General features: G+C 37.2%; 1 protein-coding gene across 3 annotated transcripts in view; it reads right to left on the reverse strand.

The window, feature by feature from the left end:
• EPHA6 (EPH receptor A6) overlaps positions 1 to 22,993 on the reverse strand; it is a 405,075-nt gene that overhangs the window by 217,637 nt on the left and 164,445 nt on the right. For all 3 annotated transcript variants that reach the window (XM_029961479.1, XM_029961480.1, XM_029961478.1), the window contains exon 3: positions 194 to 349. In XM_029961479.1, the coding sequence (XP_029817339.1) occupies positions 194 to 349 (156 nt within the window). The remainder of the gene's footprint in view (positions 1 to 193; positions 350 to 22,993) is intronic.

A 22,993-nucleotide genomic window follows, 5' to 3' on the forward strand; every position in this document is an offset into this window, starting at 1 on the left:
GCTATTTTAAAGGTTCTCTAGACTAAACAGAAAAATGTTGTTTGAATTTTGATTAAAAAAAAAATCTCTTTTGGTTAACTTGAAAGGAATTCTTCACAAAATGTACAAACTTGTTGTTTTTTTAAAATAAAAAATGAAATAAATGAGGCAATGGGAGAAGAGAATTGCAGACACTGGTACTGATCAGACTTACTGGTACATGCCATGGTCGGTGGGTCCTTTTCAGCTCTGAAATAACCTTTTTCACACTGACAGACAGAAGTTGCTTCTACATGGGTCAAACTATGTGGAGGACATTTGGAACACTTCACATTTCCAGCAAAAGCTTTATAGAATCCAGGCCTGCAAGCTGCAAAATAAGAAAATAAATTTCATTAATAGAAGCAAGTTTTGGTCATTAGTAAAATCTGCTCCATGCAATTATAAAGCTCCTTCCTTCCTTGCCAGTTTCCATATATATGTTATTTTGTTCATACAATTCTTCATGGGTTTTATTTTGGTGTATTGACTTAAAAAATTAAATCTGTTCTTGGTATATAATGAGGAATCATTAAAAGAGACTGATTCACAATTTACAGACAGTCCTCACTGTTGCTTGAAATTGTACCCGGACAACTTCACTAATATCACTTAACAAAAGAGCATTACCTACGTTTTATGTAGGTTCCATGTGGTAACAAGGAAGAGTGAGATAACTTCTTATCTGACAGAACAATTTCTATGCCTTCCTTATTCAAGTAAAAGACACTTGCAACACTTTGTATATTTACCCTCACAACACCTTGAGGGGACAAGGATGACACCCCTACATAGGGAGAGCAGAACCTCATGTCCCTTCATTGCTGGCCTTTAAAACAGAAATGAGTCATTCAAATAAATCTTACCACAAACCTGCCAGGTGTGCCTTTTGAAATATTGTTTTAAAACCATCCTCAGACTTCATCACACACATTTAAACAGAGATTTCTTTCTTTCTCCTGCCAGCTCCCACATCTACACACTGCCAGCATGTATTGCAGTTACTGTCTTGTGGCTTTCCGATGTGAGAACAGAACAAATGAAAGAGCAACTCCAACATGTACAGATTGCACAGACTCCTATTCCTTCTGACTCCTCCAGCAGTACAATGGAAACCATTGCTGTAAATACAATTTCAAAGATCCATATGGTTTTTTCTCAGTTTAACATATTCAAGGTTATTTTCTTTGCATCTCTAGAGGAACGAGGCAGTATTTCCTTCTTTTGTAATAAGACACAGAAAATATTTAAAATTAGATGTTTTTAGTAAGTGCCCCAAAATATGCCTTTGATGGATGCAACATCAGTTCATATTAATGGAGTAGTTAAAAAGTATTAACTCATAGATTACATATACACTGATTAGTTTTTCTTCCGATTCCAAAGGCCTCTCTTTAATAAAAGCAGTTTCCCTCATAGCTGAATGAGGTGAGATGACACTAAAGAAGATAGCTCTTGATTTCCTCTCAGAACCCAAGAATCAATTTTTGAAATGCCATTTTAAGAGCTTAATTTTGACCCAACAGTTTCAGCAGTTCTCCCAGTGTGTTGTTCTGACTTTGCTGAATAGACATTAGGGAGGAATCCTGCCCTGCTGTCACTGACTTAAAAAAAAAAGAAAAAAAAAAAAGGAAGTATTTCTGGTGTTAAAGATAAGAGGGGTGAGAACGGCAGGGATTTTCCCCTTGAAAGTAGGCTACTGGTCTGATACAACTGTGATTATAGTGAGTGGTAATTTTCCACTGATTGGAAAGACAGCAGGTTTGGTGCATGGAAGGAGGCAGCACCGCAGACACAGGCTGTAGGCACTGATTCCTCTTCAGTTTTGGTGGAAGAAAGGAAGAGAGGAGGTAAAGCAGAATAAAAGGAATAATGTTAGGCTTGTTCTTGCTCCCTTCCTATTTTCTCATACCCAAATCTGCCCTGGTGAATATTAAATTCTTGCTCTTAATAACTACCTTTCAGACATGATGTACAATACAAAGAAGTTTGTGACTAAAGAGTTGGCAATTCCAGGCTACAGTTGCAGTCAAAGCAAAATGAGTGCTCTTTAAAATCCTTATTACTTCTAAAATTCACATCTTCCCATTCTGAAATCTTTCTTCCTTTCTGTCCCCCAAATGACATGTCACTTTGGATCAAAAGAAACAGCATTCTTTTTCAAGGGCAGTATTTTGTCTATATTTCAAGCCATTCACTATTACAAAATAAAACTCAAGGATAAGACTCAATTCCAATTTAAAAAAGCAAATGTTTTATTCTGAAATGGTATTCTCTATTGTATTTAAAGCAATTATGATTTTGACATGGTAAGTCTCTTCAAAGAAAGAACATATATACACATAGAGAAGGTGGGGGGAAAATAGTGGATTAAAAAATAGATAATTTTATTTCTTTTGAAGTCAACTCAAGTACACTTATGCTTTAAGCCAAGTATGTACTACAAATTCTGTGGCAGGGGGAGATATCAGAGGAGTTTTTCAACAGATGTTTTCAAAGCTATTGGCAACCCACTCCCCATTCAAAGGTAGAATCACACAATCAGGATTATTGGGTACCTGCAAATAAAAACCAGCCCTTCATAAAAAAGATACAGTAAGACAAGATGAAAGCCCCCAAATGATCACAACCTTGGGATAACTCACCTTTCTGGATAACTCAGTGAAAGAAAATAAACTGTTACTCGGTCAAACTCAATGAATATGCAGCAAAATTCTGACATACAGCACTTCAGCTGCTGTGCATACCTAAGCTTAGACTCTGATAACAATTATTCTGTTTCACTGGCACAGTTAACCAAAATAATTGCTAAATTTACCATTTTCCATAGAAAATTTGCAGGGACCAGAGCTGCTACACAGGTTTTCAAAAACTCATTTAGCAAATACCTTAACTGAAATACAAGTCCCTCTGAAGAAAAGAAAAAGACTTTCTCTGTTCCCTCAGCCTTTATGTGTCTTTGTGGAACTTAAGGCTGTATAAAACCACTGTAAGCCAACTGTATCTTACAGCAATTCCAATCAGAACAGGAAAATTGCATAAAGAGTGGTACAAGCATTGTAATTTCTCATTTATTCGTGACATTTTGTACATGTTTGTACACGTTCTGCTACGAGATTGCATTACTGCATCACACTGTGTGTGACTGCAGGTTGTGATATCAAACCATACACAAGCACTAGATGTATTCAACTTCAGAGTCCTAAAGTCACAATAAGGATTCAGATATGGCTCTATAAAGGGATTATCAACAGGTTTACTTACATACCTGATAACCAAGTTCCTCTGACTTTGCCCACCTTCCTCGTATTTCCATTGTTTATTCTTCTGTGGCAGTTTCAGCAACACAAAGTTATTTAGTGCACAAACTGCCTCATGGGCAAAGGAAAAAGTCAAAACCTTTTAGTTATAAATGGGTTGCATTTTTGTATTTAAAGAAGGAAAAATAACCATCTTTTCCATGCAAAATTTTTTCCTATGTAAATGTGTTACCAGTTAAAAGTTTGTTCCACGTGTTTTTGTGTGTAGAACGTTTAGTTTTGCATGGGTTGATGAATCAGTATTTTCAAAGCATTTCTCATAACATTTTCTTCACTTAGCAAATAGTTTTTCATCTGTCATTTTCACAAATTCTTTGTGCATATCTTAATGTAAACTAAAATTTAAACTATGAAAAGCCATCATCTGAAAAAGTTTCTAATGATGACTGCTCAAAAAACCCTAAAGTTTGTTTTTATCTGTGTTACCACACAGTATTTTTCCCTACCTTCCAAATCACTGCCTGGTATCTTATTTCCCCTAATGTTATCTAACAGAAGTGACTTTGTGAGCTACTAATTATAGGAACAGTATGAAATTTGACTTTTGTAAAGCCTGGGGGAAGATAATATATTGTCTTAATGGCTAAGTAATTAGCAGGGTATCTGAGTGAACAATTGGAAGACACTAAAGTTTTCTCCAATGACATACAAGAGATCATGCAGAGAAGCACTGATAATTTAATTGGCTTCATAAAAGATAACACGTCCGTGAACATGCTTTGCTGCAGCTTTGTCAGGATTCGACTACGAGGTTTTCAAACTGTAGAACTTTTGTAATTAATTTTCCTTATTTAAAGTTGAATATATGGCATTGAGTTTTGTTTGTTCATTTTCAAGGATATTTCGAAGTGCCCAGTCCAGTAAATAAGTTGATTGCTACAAAATGCCGCCCTGACCTCTCTTGTAGAAGAGACTTTACTGCTTGAGGCTGTTACAGCCACTAAGTTCTTCCCAAACCTTGGGGGTGTACAATGTAGAGACACAAAATCCAGAAAATGCAAATCATCTTCGTGGTCATAAACCTTGTTATTTAAAAAAAAAAGAAAAAAAAGTAGCATTTTCACTGCTCTGTGAGAGCATTTCATTGTGAAAGAAAGAAGCTGATTCCAGTTTTCAGCTGTTTCACATCCAAATTGACCACTACAGAGTCAGTTGAAGTGGAGGGAGTCCAAAGGAAATCCAGGAGCAATTTTAGGTGTGTCTGACACTGTTGGTCTGTGTGTGGGAAGACATTTCTCATGAAAATGGATTTTTTATAGCTTGCTGAGAACTCATCAATCAAATTAAAACAGAGAAGACTCTGTTGTCATTTACAATGAATGGCAACCATCAGTAGCTGTGGGAGAGGTATTTTAATCCACCTGAATTGCATAATTTGTTATGCTTTTCCACCTCATATATTCTTTGAAAATTGCTTACTGAATTTCACCAATGCACTATGAGACTGATATCTTTCATATTTGCTATATTCTGACAATATATAATGATTTTAATTTTAAAGTTCTCTCACCCCTCTGATATCTGATCAGCATATAGAAAGGACAATCTAATAAGGCCTGTTGTCTTCTACCACTGTGCAGAAACAAGGAACTATGATACTACTTAAACCAATTTATATTTGAGTAAAAGTGTCTAGAAAAGAACAAAGAAATATCTAGAAAAGAACAAGAGAACAGAATGTAACAAAATATAACAAAATATGCACATTGTATATTACAAAAGGCAGAATACAATCTCAAATCAAGATTAGGATATTACAGAATTAGGACAATAAAGGTAAGAAAACAACCTTTTATTGTGAGTACTATCTGGATAAATAATCTCAGGTCTCTTCTTTCCCACATGATTCTTGTTTTATTCAGGTCATGAATGGAAGGTAAGATGGGATTCGCTTTGGGTCATGTTCAAACCCATAGTGAGACTATGTAGGATGAACTACCAGAAACATGAGGCATCATGAAGAACCCCAGCCACCACAGATTAGACATAGTGTTAACAATGGTTTGTTGAAACCACAATAATAAAAGACATCCTGTATCAAGAAAGCAAGGCTCTTGCTTGACATTGTTCCTACAGATGGTGAGGAGGGGACAAGTGACACCCCTAGGAAACAGTGACAGAATGATCCCACTTTTGGAGGACAATGGACTGATTTTCCTTTTCTGTTTGTTAAAAATTTGATGGATTTTATTTCTGGGTGTTTTGATATGCACTTAAATGCAACTGTGTTTGTATGCTCCAGTCAATCTCTTCTCTTACCAGTATCTCTGCTCTTTAATATTCCTGTTCTTTGATCTGGAGAACAGATAGAAGCATTACTCATACCCTTGACTTTGGAGAGGAACAAGGGTGTGCAGATAAAAAGGGTAAGGTATAAGGCTGCTTCTTCAAATATAACTACATAATGAAGATGGGTAAATGAAATTAAATGTTCTTCCTCTTTGTGTTAATTCCTTTTCCCCCCCAGTGACTTATTTTCTGTCATTCCCGTATTTCAATATTCTATTGAGGTTGTTTATGAAAACAATTAGAAGAAATGACAATGGAGATAATTGGCATATATCAAATAGTATTTTCAGTTCACATCTCTGCATTTTTTTGTATAAAACACTAGTTTCAATGCAATTATCGAGCAACTGTTCAGGTCACACAGCATGTTTTTAAAGAATATGAGGTTTATCCAAAAAAATACATACAGACAAGACAGACAGTCAATGATATTCATTTTACCACTGCCTGTCACACTGGTTACAACTCAATAGCACATCAAAGAGTTGGGTCTGTCCCACACAGCACAGATGAACACTGTTCTGCACTTCTAAAGGTGCTTTGTCAGCTGCTTCTCAACGGCTTTTAAATTGGCAACTAAAGGCTTCTGATAACAACAAAGGGAAACACCTTGTTTGCCACCGAGGTGACTCAAATAGCTTTTGTGGTGTGAAAATATACATCTAATTAAAGTGTCCTTTTCCCATACAGAGTAATAATTACTCAATGACTCAAGCAGCTTTTCATATTGCTGCTGGAGACTTTCAAAGCCCAGTAATAGAAGGATTCTCAAAGATCTAGGAGGAAGATTGGTAATCTGTATTCTGGTTTCCCCTTAATCTACAAGCAAGACAGAGCCAAGTGACAGTACAGGAATAATACAAGTAACTTATGCTCCTTTCTTTTGTTAATCACTTTCACAGGTTGTATTTGTCCCCTATTTATGGATTTTGCCTGTAGGTTTATATTCTATATTATTAACTTCTTTTTAAAACTACCTTGACTAAGGACTCAAACCCCTCCCCCCCCAATAAACCAACATAAAACCCCATCCTAAATACTTCCATATGTTGACTAGAATTCAAAAATATGATTCGAAATGCATAGGTACTACTAAAAGAAAGAGATGGAAAATGTTTTCAATACTGATAAAATTGTTTGCACTTAATTCTTAGAACTAGATGAAATTTTTTTCGGGCTGAATTATTTTTTCCCCAAACTAACATAGTAAATTAAATTTACTACTACGACAGGTAGATGGCAGGTAAGAATGTTCCAGCACGAATGAATACAAAATTAGCAAAATTAAAAGCAGGAAAAAATAGGTTCATTTGATTGGAAATATCAAGAACTGAAACTACAGATGAAGACTGTATTAAAAAAAAAAAGCTATTCACCACACAGACTACAGTGCTGTACACAAAGCATCTGCAACCTTTTAAAATTAGTCCTTAAACATGTTTCATAAACTGTACTGATGAGTCAAAAGAGTTATTTTTTTTAGAGAAGGTTGTACAGTTTCATTTTGTTAGGTCCTTTCATATATGCCAGTGAAAAAACAACCCAGGCTAAAATGAAAATAAAAGCAGCTTTTGTGTCACTTAGATAAGTCTGGGAGAAATTAGTTATTATCTTCTGATGAGTAAAGGTGTGTCAGTGATTTAACACATGATTTAATGTGGTTAAACACAGCAAAGAGGATCATACTTGTTTTTGGCATCTGTGTCAATAAAAAGGCTGCCTAGGTAAAAACCAGATGCTAACAGAATGGCAAAATTCCAGTTTTTAACTGCACAGAGACTGCACTACCACACCACTGCTGCCCTTCATTCCTGGCATCATCAAAAGGGATCACCATTAAAAATCCCACAGGTGACATTTGCAAACTTTGGCTCAACATTTTCAAGCTGGGCCACCAAATTTCACTATTTGCTCCATGAAATAAAAACCGTGTCCCTAAATAGAAAAGTATTTCCTGTACATGGCCCTAAAGACCTCTTGTTAATTGGTAAAGGGGGTAAAGACAGAATCCAGCCCCCAATTTCTGTAGCTGCTGCTGATACCTGTTGGCAACTTCTGGCGGGAGCACTGATGCTGGAAGGTCCTCACCTGGCACACTGTCTTGGTGTCTGTGATGTGCAAAGCACCAATGATGCCAAAAATAGGCAGCTGTTACTATGATGAAAAATACACTACATTATATTTGTAGAATCAGGAAGAACAAGAAGTCAAAACATCTCATAAAATCGACAGAAAATGGGTACTTTGTTAGTGATGGAAGAAGAGAGACAAAAAGCAACAGGATGCACCTCCTGGGAGAGGCAAGCAACTGTTTTTCACTGACTTGTGCTGCTGACAGTGTTGTGGGGATCTCTGAAATCTAATAAATTGTTTGAGGTGGACATAATCAAATGCACTGCTCCACAGCCAAATTAGTCTTTATTTCTGTTGATATTTTATGGACAGACCCCATAGAAAATCCACAATTGGAGAGATTTCATAAATCTATAAAGGAGATGATATAAACAGTATTTTCTACACTGCCTAATTTTTAAAGGAAGATAGTGAACAAAAGAAATGAGCCAGGCTAATTAAGGCACACAATAGAAATGGTAATCAAGGAATGTGACAGCAGTGAAAAAGAGGAGAAGTAATTTCCTGCAATATACTAGTGCATACTCCTGGGATCAGGAAGGTCTGTAGGAAATTAATGGAAAGAAAAGATCATGGCAGCTCCAAGCTACCATCTCCAGCATCTTCAGTAATCACCTTTAACTGGAAAAGGAGAAATGTAACCCTGGGAACACTTCAGGACAATGCAGCGCTGGAATAAGCAGAAGAAGTTACTGCTTTAGTCCCAAAATCTGTCCCCAGTAGCTGGACATTAATATTACACTTTATTTTAAAATATTAATAATGCTTTTTATTTTCTTTTTCTTTCTTTTTTTTTTTAATTATTGTTTCGTTATTGTAAAGCTTTATTTTTAAGAAAATGCTTTCTTAATTCCTTCAGCACTGTCCACTAAAAGGTAACCTGGGACAAGGGCAATGCCAAGGAACATTCTGCTCCTGTGCAAATCCTGAAAACTGGAATACTAGATAATCAGCTGCAGTAGTCAACACCTCAGCATCTCCCCTGCAGGGTATCTCTAGGGTGGTTGAAGTATTTCTCTGCTCAGATGTCCTTTCTTGTTTGGGAACTGGCAACACAAAGGACCAAAAAAGGAGGAGCACACTTCAGTAGCCAGCACTAGTCAGGAAAGCTTACTGGCACACCTCAGAGTAGTGGAGAGAAAGCTTGAAACTCCAGGCAAACTTTCATTAAAGTTCTATTTAACATGTTTAGTTCACTGTCAATGCACAGGGCAAGGCCAAAGGGAAGAATGTGTGCACTGTCTACTCTACCTGCTACAGGCTGCAGAGGCACATCCCTCCTTGCAATTCTGAAATTGCTCTGTATGGTTCTTTACTTTTCCAGAGGTTAAAGAAGGAAACTTGCTGCTGTAGCCCTCAGACTAAAGCAATGTGGGAATCAAGAAAAGCTGCTACACCAAACACACATAGGGAGTAGCTTAGTTAACATTGCTGGGGGCTATTCAGCATATCAAATTATTTCCATAAAGGAAAGTTGAAATAGTGATTAGGCTACAGCTGTAGCTGGAAGGAGTTTTTCTGGGGAAGGGATAAGGCAGGAGAGTGATAAGTTTCTCAACACTGTAGTGAACGCAACAATAAGAAATATAATTTATTATAACTGCAGAAGGAACCTGTGTTTGCTGCAATTTCCCTCTATCATTTCAAGAGGAATTAGTGTCCAACTTGAAAGGTCATGAAGGTTTCTCTTTTTACAGAATCATTTATGCTCTTATATATATAAGTACACATATATACATACATATATATATAATATATATGCTCCTGTATAATTGAAGATTAACTCATCAGAAGGCACTGTGAACAGGCATTAGACCACACCAAATATTTCTTTCTGCAAGAGGAAAAAATATCCTGCATCCACTTTATGGCTAATTCCTGTTGCACATCACCTTACTCTAAAACATCAATGTGAAATCAGCATTTCTGTATTTCTATAAGGAGGTGCCTTTTCTCTCTGTCATGAGTAGATGATTGCTCTGCCATGCTGGAGCTGCCACAGGGACTGAATAAATGGTCAAGGCCATTCAAGATATGGCCTCCTCTTTTTCTTCCTTTTTTCCACCTTTTATGATAATAATTGTAAAATTATGGATCTCCCATTTCAGAATTGCATGGTTAGCTTTGTTGTCTAGTTGAAGTAAGTATCTGTTATAGTGTTTGTAAGGTTTTTCCCCAGTATCATAAATACATACAGGTAGTGGCCAATATAGTGCTGATTTCCAAAAAGATTTTTTTTTCTACTGGAATGTTAAAAAAGAGCTCTCTTAGAGTAGTGATAACAGTTATGAAATCATCATCTCTTGGTCTGAACATAATAACTGAATGCTAGAATATTGTCTCCTACTATTAGAAAGATTCAAAGTGCCTCCTACCAGATATATGTACAATATATAAAGTGCTTTCTTACCAGATATATGTACAAAAATTGCTGATCTATAGAGAGCAGTTTGTCAATCATATTATATACTTTATCAAATGTTATTACACACCTGTGATTCTTCCTCTCTGTCCCTTCTACTGATGCCATAAACTTATGTTTCTGTCTTATCCCTCTCCCAATTTTTCCTTCCATCTTGCCCCTCCCAGTATGTGAAACCTTTCTGTTTTCAACTCCGTAAGTAGTTAAGCAGATAATTAAAGATTTCTCTTTTTCATGTAGAAGAACAGACCATTTGAATCTGCAGATGCACTTCTCTCTATCCATAACAAATTAACCTGCTAGCCTGAGTTGATTAATTCCTATGAGAGCAATTATTTCATTTGTTTCACAGGTGGGTTTTTTTGGGAGCAGTTTTTCTGAAGCTGTCAGATTTTTAATTTTTGAAAAAGGCCAAAGCTCCCAGCCTGCTGGTTGTTGCAATGACATTTTTTTTTTTTTTGGCTGGCATTATGTCAGACTGATTTTCTGTATAAGAATAGGAAGTTACCAGAACAATTCCCAAATAATTAATGGCACTTGTCTTCATGCTTCCAAACACACTCGAGGTGTATACTGAAAGCCTACTAAAGCTCCCTCTGACATGACTTACTACTTTATTACAGAAGTGCAGAGCAGCTTTCCAGAGAAGGCACATCTTGAAGGAATGTAATATTCTTACAGGCAGTTATTAACAATAAAAATCTGAAGAAAAGTGCAGTTACTATTTACAAGGATATAGTTTCTCGTTTTGGCCTCACTATAACCCTGTAGTTTTTAATGATTAAAGATCTCAATCTAAGATTTTTTAGGTTCACTGCTTTCACAAGACCAACTGCTTTTATAACAGATCAGCTAAAGCTTTACAATTCTGTTTATTTTTCTTCTCTGGGTAACTGTCTCTCTTACACTATTATAATTAGCAAGAAATAATAACAAGGAGAATACAATATTACCCACTTTAATAAATACTTTAAATAATCCAATATTTAAAAAGAGAAGATTAGAATTATGCTTACATTTTTCATTATGATTCCCAAGATTGCACATTCAACTATAGAGTTGTATGTATTATTTATTTAGTTAATTATTTACTTTCATATACAAGTCAGGAATTTGGGCACACAGACAAAATTACTGTAATTATGGGGAACATATAAATGCCCCAAACCAGATAGGTAATTGTATAGGTGCGAAATTCCTGGGGCAAAAAATACTGAAATGTTCTCACAAAATCAGGCATTTGGCCTTTGAAACAGAATGCTTTTAGATGTGTTTGTAGAAAAACTCACAAGCCTGATTTTCAAACACACCAAACATGACTAGTGACTCCCAGACTAAACCTAGTTCTGATTTACCCTATTCAGTAACAAGGAAAATGAAGTTCTCACTCTTCTGTGAGAACCAGACACTATTTTCTTTTGTATTATGTTTCCAAGCTTAAAGGAAAATAATCTTCTTGACTGTTAAAAATTGTTTCAAACCCATCTTTGTATTTCTACATTACTGTGCTAAATACTATATAATTTTATTCTGTTCTACCATTATTGTAAGACACAGAGTAACACAATGTGGTATTTCTCAATAAAGTCAAATTCAACCTTGATGATTCTGTGATTCTCTGATTCACCTCAGCAACATGCTCAGCATTCAAATACTGATCACAAAGTGGTTGTTAATACATCACATGATTTAAATAAAGCTCACCATTTTGCAGTTCCTCCATGATACTATTTTAATTTATATATTTATATTTATATATTTAATTTATATATTTAATTATAATATAAATAATAAAGCATATATTATTATAATACTACTATAATTTCTCCATCCATTCAAATATCCATTTTATGGCCATATCTAGTACAAGCAGATGATATTTTAGACTAAAAGAACTGTAGGTTGTGGTCTCTGCCTGTAAAATACATATTTTTATAGATAGATTCTGGTCTCAGAAACTTCACTGCTCAGGCTGCCAGTGATTTCAACACAAAAGGTTTTTATTTTTGTGTTATCAAATATTACTGTCCATCTTTCAGAACATTATTCCTTAATTACAACCAATGACTTATCCTATCAATGAATGACTAGTAAGAAAAAACAACACAAAACTGTTTTGTTAGAAATAGTAATTTAATAAAACCCCAAAACTACCATGCTTTAATACTTTATGTTTGTATAAATCATAAATTAAATTTTGAAATTAATAGTAGTATTATATGCAATGGTAGAGTGTAGTGCAGACAGTGTAGACAGATGAATAGCAACAATAAAATGAATATCAACTTTTGTTCCATCAATCTTTGTCAGCTCAATGACACACTGGAATGGTCTGTACAGGGGGTGCACAGGTTTCTGCCTTGTTATTCCTTTTTTATATATATATGTATAAAAAATTAAATGGAGGAAAGTCAGCAGAAAAGTTGCTCATTTGTAGTAGAATGATCTGTACAGGAGATGCATGTATTTCTGCTTCATTTTTCATATATATATGTACATGTATATATACACACACATATATAAAATTAAATGGAAGTCAGCAGAAAAATTGCTCAGTAGTCTTGACCAAAGCATTCTTGAATTTTTTATTGTTTCATAACCAAATACTGCCAACTTCTCCAAATCCATCCCCACTGCAGCATTTGGATTTATGTGAATTTCAATATATAGGCAATGCCTTGGTGGACCAAAGGAAAGCTCTGAATACTGTCTCAAATATTCCTCTATTATAAGACAGGAATAAATCCTTTGATGATGCAAATGCAACCCCATTTTAATAAAGCAGAAATCATGAAGGTACCCTTTAGCAGAAGAGGGTTTCTAATTTGGGTTTCACCAAAGCTGTTCTGTGGGATATATCTTCAATCCTCGTGTCTGGAATGTTTCACATGATTGATGACAAGCATCAGAGTTAAGTATTTCTACTGAACACACTGATATTTAATAGGAATCTCACAGAGATGAACCATGAATTTAATATGAATTCTCAAATAACCAAGTTGATATGAAAAATGTTCTTTCCAATAAGACTTCTGGTATTGATAGAGAAATTTGAGGTTAAGAACACAGGTAAGTACTATTATAAAAACATATAAATTCTGCATAAAGTCTGAGTGCTTCCTAGGTTTGCTGAAGAAATATCAGAGAGGCTTATTCCTAGTTTTCAGCTATACTTGATGCACGCTACAGCATTAATTTCTTTCTAAAGGAAGAAAATATCATTATCTCCATCCTCAAAAAAGCCAAGCCAAAACCTTAAACTTAGAGAGGTAAATGGGACTTATTCAAGATCTTCTAGCAGAGACAAGGTCACACAGCTGATTATCCTAGTGCAAGGCCTTCACAAGTCATAGGCCAGGTAGGGCTGTACCTATTTAAATGATTATTTAAATTTTTTAATAGGTGTATGTGTTGTTGGTAACATTTCAGGGTAACCAGACATTTCTAAAAATGCAACAAATTTTATATATATAACTTTAAATATTTAACAGGTGATCAGACGTGTAATAATGCCCAAAAGAAAAATATATTCAAAGTTAGGATTACATAGTCTACAAAAACGACCACTACTGATGCTGCATCCCCATTTCTCAACAGATTGTGAATTCAATTCTAGTAAAGTTTAACTCCATTTCAGCTTTTAGACACTAATTAAGAAGCATGCAGAACAGCTGGGGTTTGAGTTCATAAATATCTGTGTAGCCACATGACAGAAAGCAAGAGAGTCACTCACTAAACTGTGGACTCTGGTTGTGTCTTAGTCTTACAGCAGTTACCATCACATTTATTTCACAACTGGGGGTGGCAGATTGCTTGTATATGGTCAATTTTCACCTTTTTTTTCCACTTACATTCATGTTTATCATACTGTGAACAAAATGACTGGAGACAAAGGTCAGGGTCTACAATTCTGACAGCAAATGAGACACTGCTGCCACCTTTCAGTATTTTGAACTGTAAAACTAGTAATCTGCATTTATCAAAATAATAACAATGGACTGTACCATTGGGCATATATTTTTTTACACTATACACTTCTTACTTTATAGAATAATTTTTAATAGAAAGCTGGAGAGACAAATAGCCAGCCCTGTTAAAATCATCTACAATAACATAACTATACTTGTCATCTACTTTCCCCCTACAATATAAAATCTCACATCTGCATGTTTAGTTTTAGAAAAATAGATAAGTATTTGTCACCCTCTTGGCAGAGCATTTAGAGAGTATTTTAGTTATAACTTAGTTATTTTAATTTCACTGTACAGTCATTGGTAACTATCATTATGATCATCTGTTTTCCTGCATAATAGATTTTTTTAGTTTTGCTTAACAATTTCCAGATCTATTTCAAATATCATATATATCAGAGTGACACATGGATCATTTGGTTTATGTGCTTCCTTACTGGTTTCATCCTAAGAATTGGAAATTTTTCTTCTCTACCATCATGATCTTACTCACCTCCCAAGCTGGTTTTCCTGGCCTTTCCTTCTGCAGATATTCCAGAATCTGCTTTTCTTATCTACTCATTCTGTTTTTATGAGTATTGGGGCATAATATCCCACACATATTCTGTACTGAAATTTTGTAATGAATGCACAAAAATACATTAATTGTATTTGGGAATTTATCTAGAGAGTAAGTCGTATAGTCATAAGCAGCTCAGGGAGCTGGAGTTGTTTAGCCTGGAGAAAAGGAGGCTTGAGGTGATCTTATCACTCTTTACAACTACCTGAAAGGAGGTTGCAGCCAGGTGGGGTTTGCTTTCTTCTCCCAGGTAACAAGTGACAGGATGAGAGGAAATGGCCTCAAGCTGTGCCAGGGGAGGTTCAGAATCACGGAATATGCCAAGTTGGAAGGGACCCATGAGAATCATCGAGTCCAACCCTCAGCCCTGTACAGGCTCATCCCCAAGAGTCACACCATGCCCCCCAGGGGATCATCCAAATGCTCCTGGAGCTCTGGCAGCCTTGGTGCTGTGCCCACTGCCCTGGGGAGCCTGGTCAGTGCCCAACCACCCCCTAGGGGAAGAAACTTTAATATCCGACCAAAACCTCCCCTGACACAGCTTCAGGCCATTCCCTGGGTCCTGTCCCTGGTCCCCCCAGAGCAGAGCTTCCCTGCCCCTTCTCTGCCCCTCCCCAGGAAGTTGAACAGCAGTGAGGTCTCCCCTCAGTCTCCTCCAGCTGAGCTCACCAAGTGCCCTCAGTGCCCTCAGTGTCCTCACACGGCTTCAAATCAAAGCCCTTCCCCATCCTCGTTGCCCTCCTTTGGAAGCTCTCTTCAGATTGGACATCAGGTACAATTTCTTCACCAAAAAGGTGGTTAATCATTGGAATGGGCTGCCCAGGGAAGTGCCAGAGTCACATTCCCTGGAAGTGTTCAAAAATGTGGCACTTAGTGCTATGGTTTAGTTGACATGGTGGTGCTCAGCCAAAGGTCAGAGCTGAAGGTCTTGGAGGTCTTTTCCAGCCTTAATGATTCTTTGACTATGTTCTCCCATTGCTTTGTTTCAAACTATCACCTTGTACATTTTCTGCCTGTCTTGTAGCAGTATTCTATGTACTATGAATTATTATCAGTGCTGTTTAAGTCTAGGACCCTGAGTTCCCAATTTGAAAAGGTCCCATAAAACACCAGCTGTTCTCTATATTTTTATAAAAAAAAAAAAAAAAAGAAAAAGAAGTAAGTTATGTGATTATTCAGTGAAAACATGTGCATCTCAGTATGGTGATAGGGGAGTCAAAAGAGGATAGTGCTTTGTTTCCTGGGAAGTATAAAATAGAACATATTTTGATCCCACTGCATCACAGGCTGAATTTGCATTTTGCAGTATCTGATGCCCTGGTAGAGATTGGAATCTTCATCATGCCACACATACTACAGACAGGGACTGTTTCTGCTTCTCACAATTTGGATACATTTTCTGAAATAAGTTTAATTTGATAACTCAGAGAAAGCAAAGGACAAAAGGGAGATGATGCTTAATGCCATTTATGTGGATCAAGACCTTGTTTTGTTACGAAATGTAAACATTATTTAAACTGAAAACATTATCTTGTATTACCTAAGGACTGTAAATAACAATCTTTTAAATTTGTAATTCTTACAATGATAAATGTTTTAGGGTTCAACGGAGGAAGCAATTTAGGTCAAAAATGGAAATAGATATGAAATTAGTATGTCTCATCTCAGTTATAAATTTTCATGTATACATTTCAAATCTATCACAGCTGATAAAGAAGAGCTTGACTGGCAGTCCAATTAAACAAGGCACAGGACTGGAGTTACAGATAATTTCATTTAGAGGTAGTATTGGTCTAGGAAAACATATACATCATCTCTCATGTTATGCTTAATAACAGCTCAGGCTACAGATCTATAATTTATAATTAATTACAAGTTTTCTATCCTCCTCCCCCTTTTTTTCCATCCTATATTATAAATACTGTACTTGCAGAATGGATCCTCATAAGTCTCTTTCATACAGAACAGCAAAGCATTCAAGGCATACAAACATCACACAAAGAGGCCTCTCAGTTATATTCCCAGTCACTTGTTAATACTTGGAAAAAACAATGATCTCAGACCCTCTTTTTTTTTTAACAGAAAAAGGACTCAAGACTGCAATTAAAAAGCATAAGAAGAGGAAAATTCAACAGAAAGGCGATGTCCATGAGTTATATATGTTATAATATTGCTGAAATATAAAACTGGAAGCAACCTCTGTTCAGTGGTACATAAAGCATCAACCTTCTTATACTTCTAGTATTTCCTTCATTATCACAATTAAGCCTTTAAAATTTAATTCATAATGTTACAGCTGCTCCTTTATAGGCTCCTTTTTACTGTAAAAGTAAAGTACATGCAATCTTAACAAAGTCTGTGGAATAATGAGATTTGAATCAACTATGAGACCCTTAATCTTAATTAGCAAGAGGAGTGGGAAGATGAAAAATTTCCTTTCCCTATAATCTAATCAAACCTTGCCATATCAGCTTCCAGATTGCAACGTCAGCATTTCCACTGAAGGGCTGAGCAGGAGGTTAAGCAAAAATTAATTGTAAACATTAATGTAAATACCAAAAGTTCATCCTGGTCACACTAGGAAAGCCACCTCAGCAACATTTGTGTTCTCTCTTGTGCTCTCACTTGTGTTGCTGGCACTGCTTCCAGCATCCCAGCCCTGCAGGTTGAAGCCAGAGCTGTATTTTCCCAAGGGCTTAGTTGAAAATGGGAGTTGTATGTTTTCACGAGAAGCCCACAAGAGCTCAGTGATCAAAACCACTCCAAACTCATCTGGTCAAAGTCAAAGCCAGGAGGAAATTTAAACTCAATTCTTAATTCAGAAAGAAAATCTTTCTGCAGGAGCTTTCAGAAGAGATTTTCTAACAGTTCTCTAACAGTGTTGCAGCAAGGCAGGGGAAAGACTCCTCTGTTGGCAGTGAAAAACTGGAGTTTAAGGCTGTGCTGACATTGCACTAGAGCTGCAGCAACATCCCCATCCTTGATGCTGATGCTCATCAGGTGCATGGACACTTCAGGACATTGGGGAAAGGCACACATATTGTCCCTGAATCCTGATGAATAGCAGTCACAACTCATCTCCAGAAAGATGGAAGAGACCTCATCTGAATTTCTAAGAGCTCACTTTGATGTGGTACAGTACTGTGGCCATGAAGATGAGAGCACTGTTCAGTCCAATGTGACTTAGCCAGCTAATAATACACCTGAGAGAGGTGACAGACATGAAAAGATGCCTTTCCCACCCACTTCAATAACTGTCAAGGAGCCCAGGAGGAAGCTGGGGAAACACCACACCACTGCTGAGGCAAACATGGGAAATCCTCGAGATTCTTGGATTATCCATTCTTGTAACCAGTAACAAAGTGCTAGAATTAAAAAGATAACTTGACTTTTCAAAAACAGACAAAAAGAAGGAACTCTCTTCACAAAATTAACAACGCTAATCCCTTTAGGTCTCCTTGAGTCTACATATTCCAGTTTGCCCAGAATTCTAAAAACACCCCTAAACTGTAAAAAAATGGAGATACTTTTTTTGGGGGGTTTTTTTGGGTTTAAATCTCCACACAGATAATGTAAGATTCTAGCAAGAGCAATCCCCACAAGACAATCCCCGAGGCAGGGCTGTCTGTTTGTCATCTTTCAACAACTACTAACAGTATCTATCATCTGTCTCTCATCTTTTGTATAAAACATACAGAAGCAAAGGTGAGGTGTTTGATACACAGTGGAGTAAGAAAGCAGCTGGAATTACTGAGATTTATGCATAACCTGCCAGACAAGCTGTTGCAACTGCCAGTTATGCATTTTAGCACAGCCTGCTGTTGGCACGTTGTTTAAATAAAAAATATGGTGCCCGCACATTCAAAGCAATGATGGAGAGCTAATGATCAAAGGAGTGGGCTGTTGCTTTCTAATTATTATTTGGACTAATTTTTTGATAAGCTAGGGATGGGTTTTGTTTTATTAAGTATTGTATTTTATGCAATATATCCTCTATTACTTAATACCCAACAACTCACTGCCAAAGCAAGTGATTTTAGCTAAACTGCCAAATTGCCATTCTACTGGGCAGGCCTTTTATGCACTAACCAGAAACATGGAATGAAACCAATGCTGCCAGCAGATAATACCCTCCTCCTAGTGGCAGGGCAAATCTGGCATGGGTACCCTCAGTTTCAATGTTAGTAGTGCAGTGGTCAGGATTTAATATGCTATAAAATATTGAACATTATTTCATCAGGTTTAATGTGCCGTGGCTTACCTTCACTCATCCCAGTCCACTAAAATAATCCAAAGGACATGGAGTTTTTTTTCTCTCTGCTACTTTGCCACATTAAGTTCAAGCAAAGCACACAAAAATAGAACTGACCTGAACACATGACTGGCGGTTTCTCTTGGGCTTCAAAGGCAAGAAGGTGTTACAGGAAAAATGCAGCCTTTAACTGACTGCAGACTAACTTTACCCAGAATAGAAAGAAATGGAATCTGTTAATACCTCTAACTGGAGAAAAAACACCTGGACACTGCCAGCATTTCCTTTGTATGAGACAATTTATAGGACCACTCTATGGACATTAGAATGCCCAGCTGTGGAACTGCTCGAGGCCTGTTCAGATGGTGATGCATTATATATCAAACAGTAAGTACAAATAATAATAAATATATAATAATACATTCACCCTAACCCTTAACAAACCCTAAACCTTAGTTTTGCAAGCAGTTTGAAACCTACTAACAATGAGTAGAATCTGTTTTCACTATTCTAGTTAATGATTGTTAATTTATTTTGAACTTGCAGAAGATGCATCCAGTGGTTAAGGCATTCATGGTCAGAAAGGAGGGTCCAGTTGATGGAGCCTTCTGTAACAAAGGACAGTGGAAGCAGTAGAAGGAGAGAGATGATTTGGTATTGTCAGTACAGACAGAGACCTGGACATTTCCTGTAAGCAATTCCACAGAGTATTAACTGGGCACTGCTAGGAAAACCGCCAACTTAAATTTAGTATGGTAAATTAGCAACTAGGTAATTTTTCTTCACTGTATATCAGATACCAGTATTTTTATTTTATTTATTATTATGCAAGTCAGTAGGGTTTTTCTTTTTTTACTCTTTTTTTTTTAAGTGCTACATTCCAGTTCTGTCCAATTCAATTTGATAATTAGACAACCAGTGGTATCACAGAATTCCCTATGACTGAATTCAGTGCATGGGCATTGGTGGCTTGCTGAGTGCTCTCATGTTGTTAAGAAAAGTATCTTCTGAGACCCACTCACAAACGAGGCAGAACTAATCCATCCCTCTTGGACAAGCTGATTACCTGGAAATCAATCAGCCAGGGAGTTTGTTCTGTCAGCCTTCAGGACATGAGCAAATAGTAAATGTAACTCCCAGCAAAAGGAGCCCAGAAAGCACATCTATGAGGCAAATGTCTGTAATGCAGACACAGAGAGCACTGGAAGTGCTTGTTACTGTCCCAAAACAGTCTGCTACGCCATGGAGAGCACAGACATTCTTATTCCATCAGTCAGTGTCTCACAGCAACTAATTTTCCACCCGTGATCGGGAAGCTCAGACCACTCTTTCATCAACATCCAGGGAACTGAACTAGATCCTGGTGTGGAACATTTTGTCCTTCTGGTAATGAAGTTTGTGTGTGGATTTTGGTTGTGACAAGCTTTGCATTTTGCTTGGGTTTGACATGGCATTACAGCTGCTGGGTGTTTCACTTTGTTACTGCCAGGTCCAGAGATAGCACAACCTGGAAAAGCAAAACAAGTGTCTGCAACAACTGATTGACAGGCCTAAAACACCCGGGAGAAGACCTAGCACAAGAAATAATGGCTTAGAGAAAAACAAATTAGGAGCTGATTTATATTCCAGGAGACATTTTATTGCCTGCCACTCTCCATCCCACTGAAATATTGTGATGGATTGGGGTGACAGAAAGGAATTGCTAGGTGCTAGTAATGACAATTCCAACAAGGAGGTGAAGGAAACACACCGTGCCCTGCCTGTCCCCAGAACACAGCTGGCTTATAGTGAAGGGAATACAACCCATTAGTCACTGCAGGCACCTCAGGATGTGTTGTTCATATGTACATTCATGCTGCGGGCATCCCTACCCCAAATTCTGTTCAATTTTCAGGTCTGTATTCTAAGATCAAAATACTAAGAGGGAATTGGAGAGTGAAAGCAGATTAAATGGAGCCCTACATGCTTTCCATGGAGCTGCATGGAAGCTAGTTAGCAGTCAATGCATGGGAAGAGATCTAGCCCATTTCATCTACAAAAGTCTTGGTGAAAGGTGTGGGAATATGTTCTGAAAATGTTAATAGACTAAAACATATTTGAACTCTTCCTATGAAAAAGCTGGAATCATAATGTGACTACGTGCAAACTGGGCCACTTCTGAAACGATAGCATTGCAATTACTATCTTAAACCTGCACATTCAGCTCTCTGAAAACAAGTGTCAATCCTGCATTCCCATTCCTTAGGGAGTAGTTATAGTAAGATCTCTTTCATTTGATACCCCCCCCAAACTTAATGAAAACATCTAAAGCTATAAGAGCAGAGCTTTTCTGGAGAGTGGTGGCTGAAAAGGGATGGGAAGAGGGGCTAGGCTGGTAGTGTAGGTATAAATTGAGTCAGGCTTTCCTGTAAAATCAGTGGCCATGATCCAGCCTGGCCTCAGGTAGTATGCTACCATGACAACTTGTCCAAAAAAATTGAAGGTGTCGAGGTGAAACAGAAAAGAGAAGGGAACCTTTGTTGTACAGCACACTGTCACGAAGGGAGATGATTAGAAGTGAGTCAAAACTCTCAGAGCAGTGGAGCTGTTAGTGATACTTTTGAGGTCTCCTAGATCTACCACAAAAAGTCCTAAGACTGTCACAGAAAGGTAGTCTTTCATGAGACTGGGAGATTTCCAGGGGTTTCAGGATATTTTCATAAGAAGCCTGCCTATCCTCCATCAAGCTGACTTGCTCCACAGTAAGTCTCTGACACCTGCTGGCTTGTCACCAGGTGGAACAGAGGTTTTCTGTGCTCATGCTGCTCTGTGTGAGCTGTGAGATGAATCTTCAAGCAAGGGTGTTCTGAAGCGAGGTTCAAAATGTCACCCTTCAAATCAAAATGAAGTCCACTTAATGCCTCTCAGCTCTTCAAAGGAAGAGGATTTGAGGAGGTAGATGTGCTTGTCAGGTAAAAGTGTGGTAACTGCTGATCCACAGCAGCAGCAAAAATAAAGAGCATAATGTCTTACTCTCCTCTCAGGGGCCTGACTCTGGCACAGTCCAAGCTCTGAGCTTGTTTAACTTCATACTGCCAAAATTAGAGAGCATGAGGAAGAACAGGAAAAGAAATCCAGGTCTGGGCAGGGAGAAATCCAACAGCCTTCGGGCAACCCTTGAGGAACTAGCTTTGTGCCAGGCAGCTGCCTGTTGTGCTTCCAGGGTTAGCTCAACAGCTGTGTTTTATTCTCTCTAGTTATCTGAGTTGAGGTCAAGCTACCAGTTTGCCTTATAATGCTCAGCAAGATATAGAAGCCTTTGTGAAGAGATCCCAATATTGGATTTGAAATCAAGGAAATGATCAAAATACCTGGACAGTGGAGAAACAGATGGAATTTTTAATGTTTCATACCCATTTAAATCACAGTTTGGCCTATGGTACTTTACATACTCACCATTCACCATTAACAGAATTTCCTTTATGTAATACTGATAAGGACATTTGATTTATATAAAAGAGAAACGTCTAAAATGTATGAACTGAGTTGCAGGTGTGCTGTGAGGTGAGAGAGCAATTATCAAGATCATTATTATAGTACATTAGTGTCTAATGGTGTGTGATAAGGATTGGAAAATACCTGCTATGTACTGAGCTATCTTTCAGTTGACATTCAGCTACAAAAGAAGAAAATCATCTGTATTGTATGTATACACTGAATGACTGAGAAAATACAAAGCAATATCAAATGCTTAGAGATGCAGAGCAGAAAACCAACTACACATAAATGGGAAAAAAGAGCATTTTCATTTTTACAAACAGCAGTGCCAACTTTGAAAAAATGACCCACAAGATGGTGTCTTCAGTAAAGCAATTTCTCTTTCCTAGCGCCTCTTAAAAAAAGGAGGGGTGGGTGCGTGTTCATGTGCACACAAGCACAAAAGACCACCAATTTTATACACAATTTTTAAACAAAATGCATTTCTTTCACCACAATTGACTTTTTGAGCAAAAGATGTTTGGCTGCATCAATTTAAACAGCAACATGGAG

This window comes from Manacus vitellinus, unplaced genomic scaffold (genome assembly GCF_001715985.3).
Source record: "Manacus vitellinus isolate BGI_N305 unplaced genomic scaffold, ASM171598v3 scaffold_35_pilon, whole genome shotgun sequence".
Taxonomy (NCBI): Eukaryota; Metazoa; Chordata; class Aves; order Passeriformes; family Pipridae; genus Manacus; species Manacus vitellinus.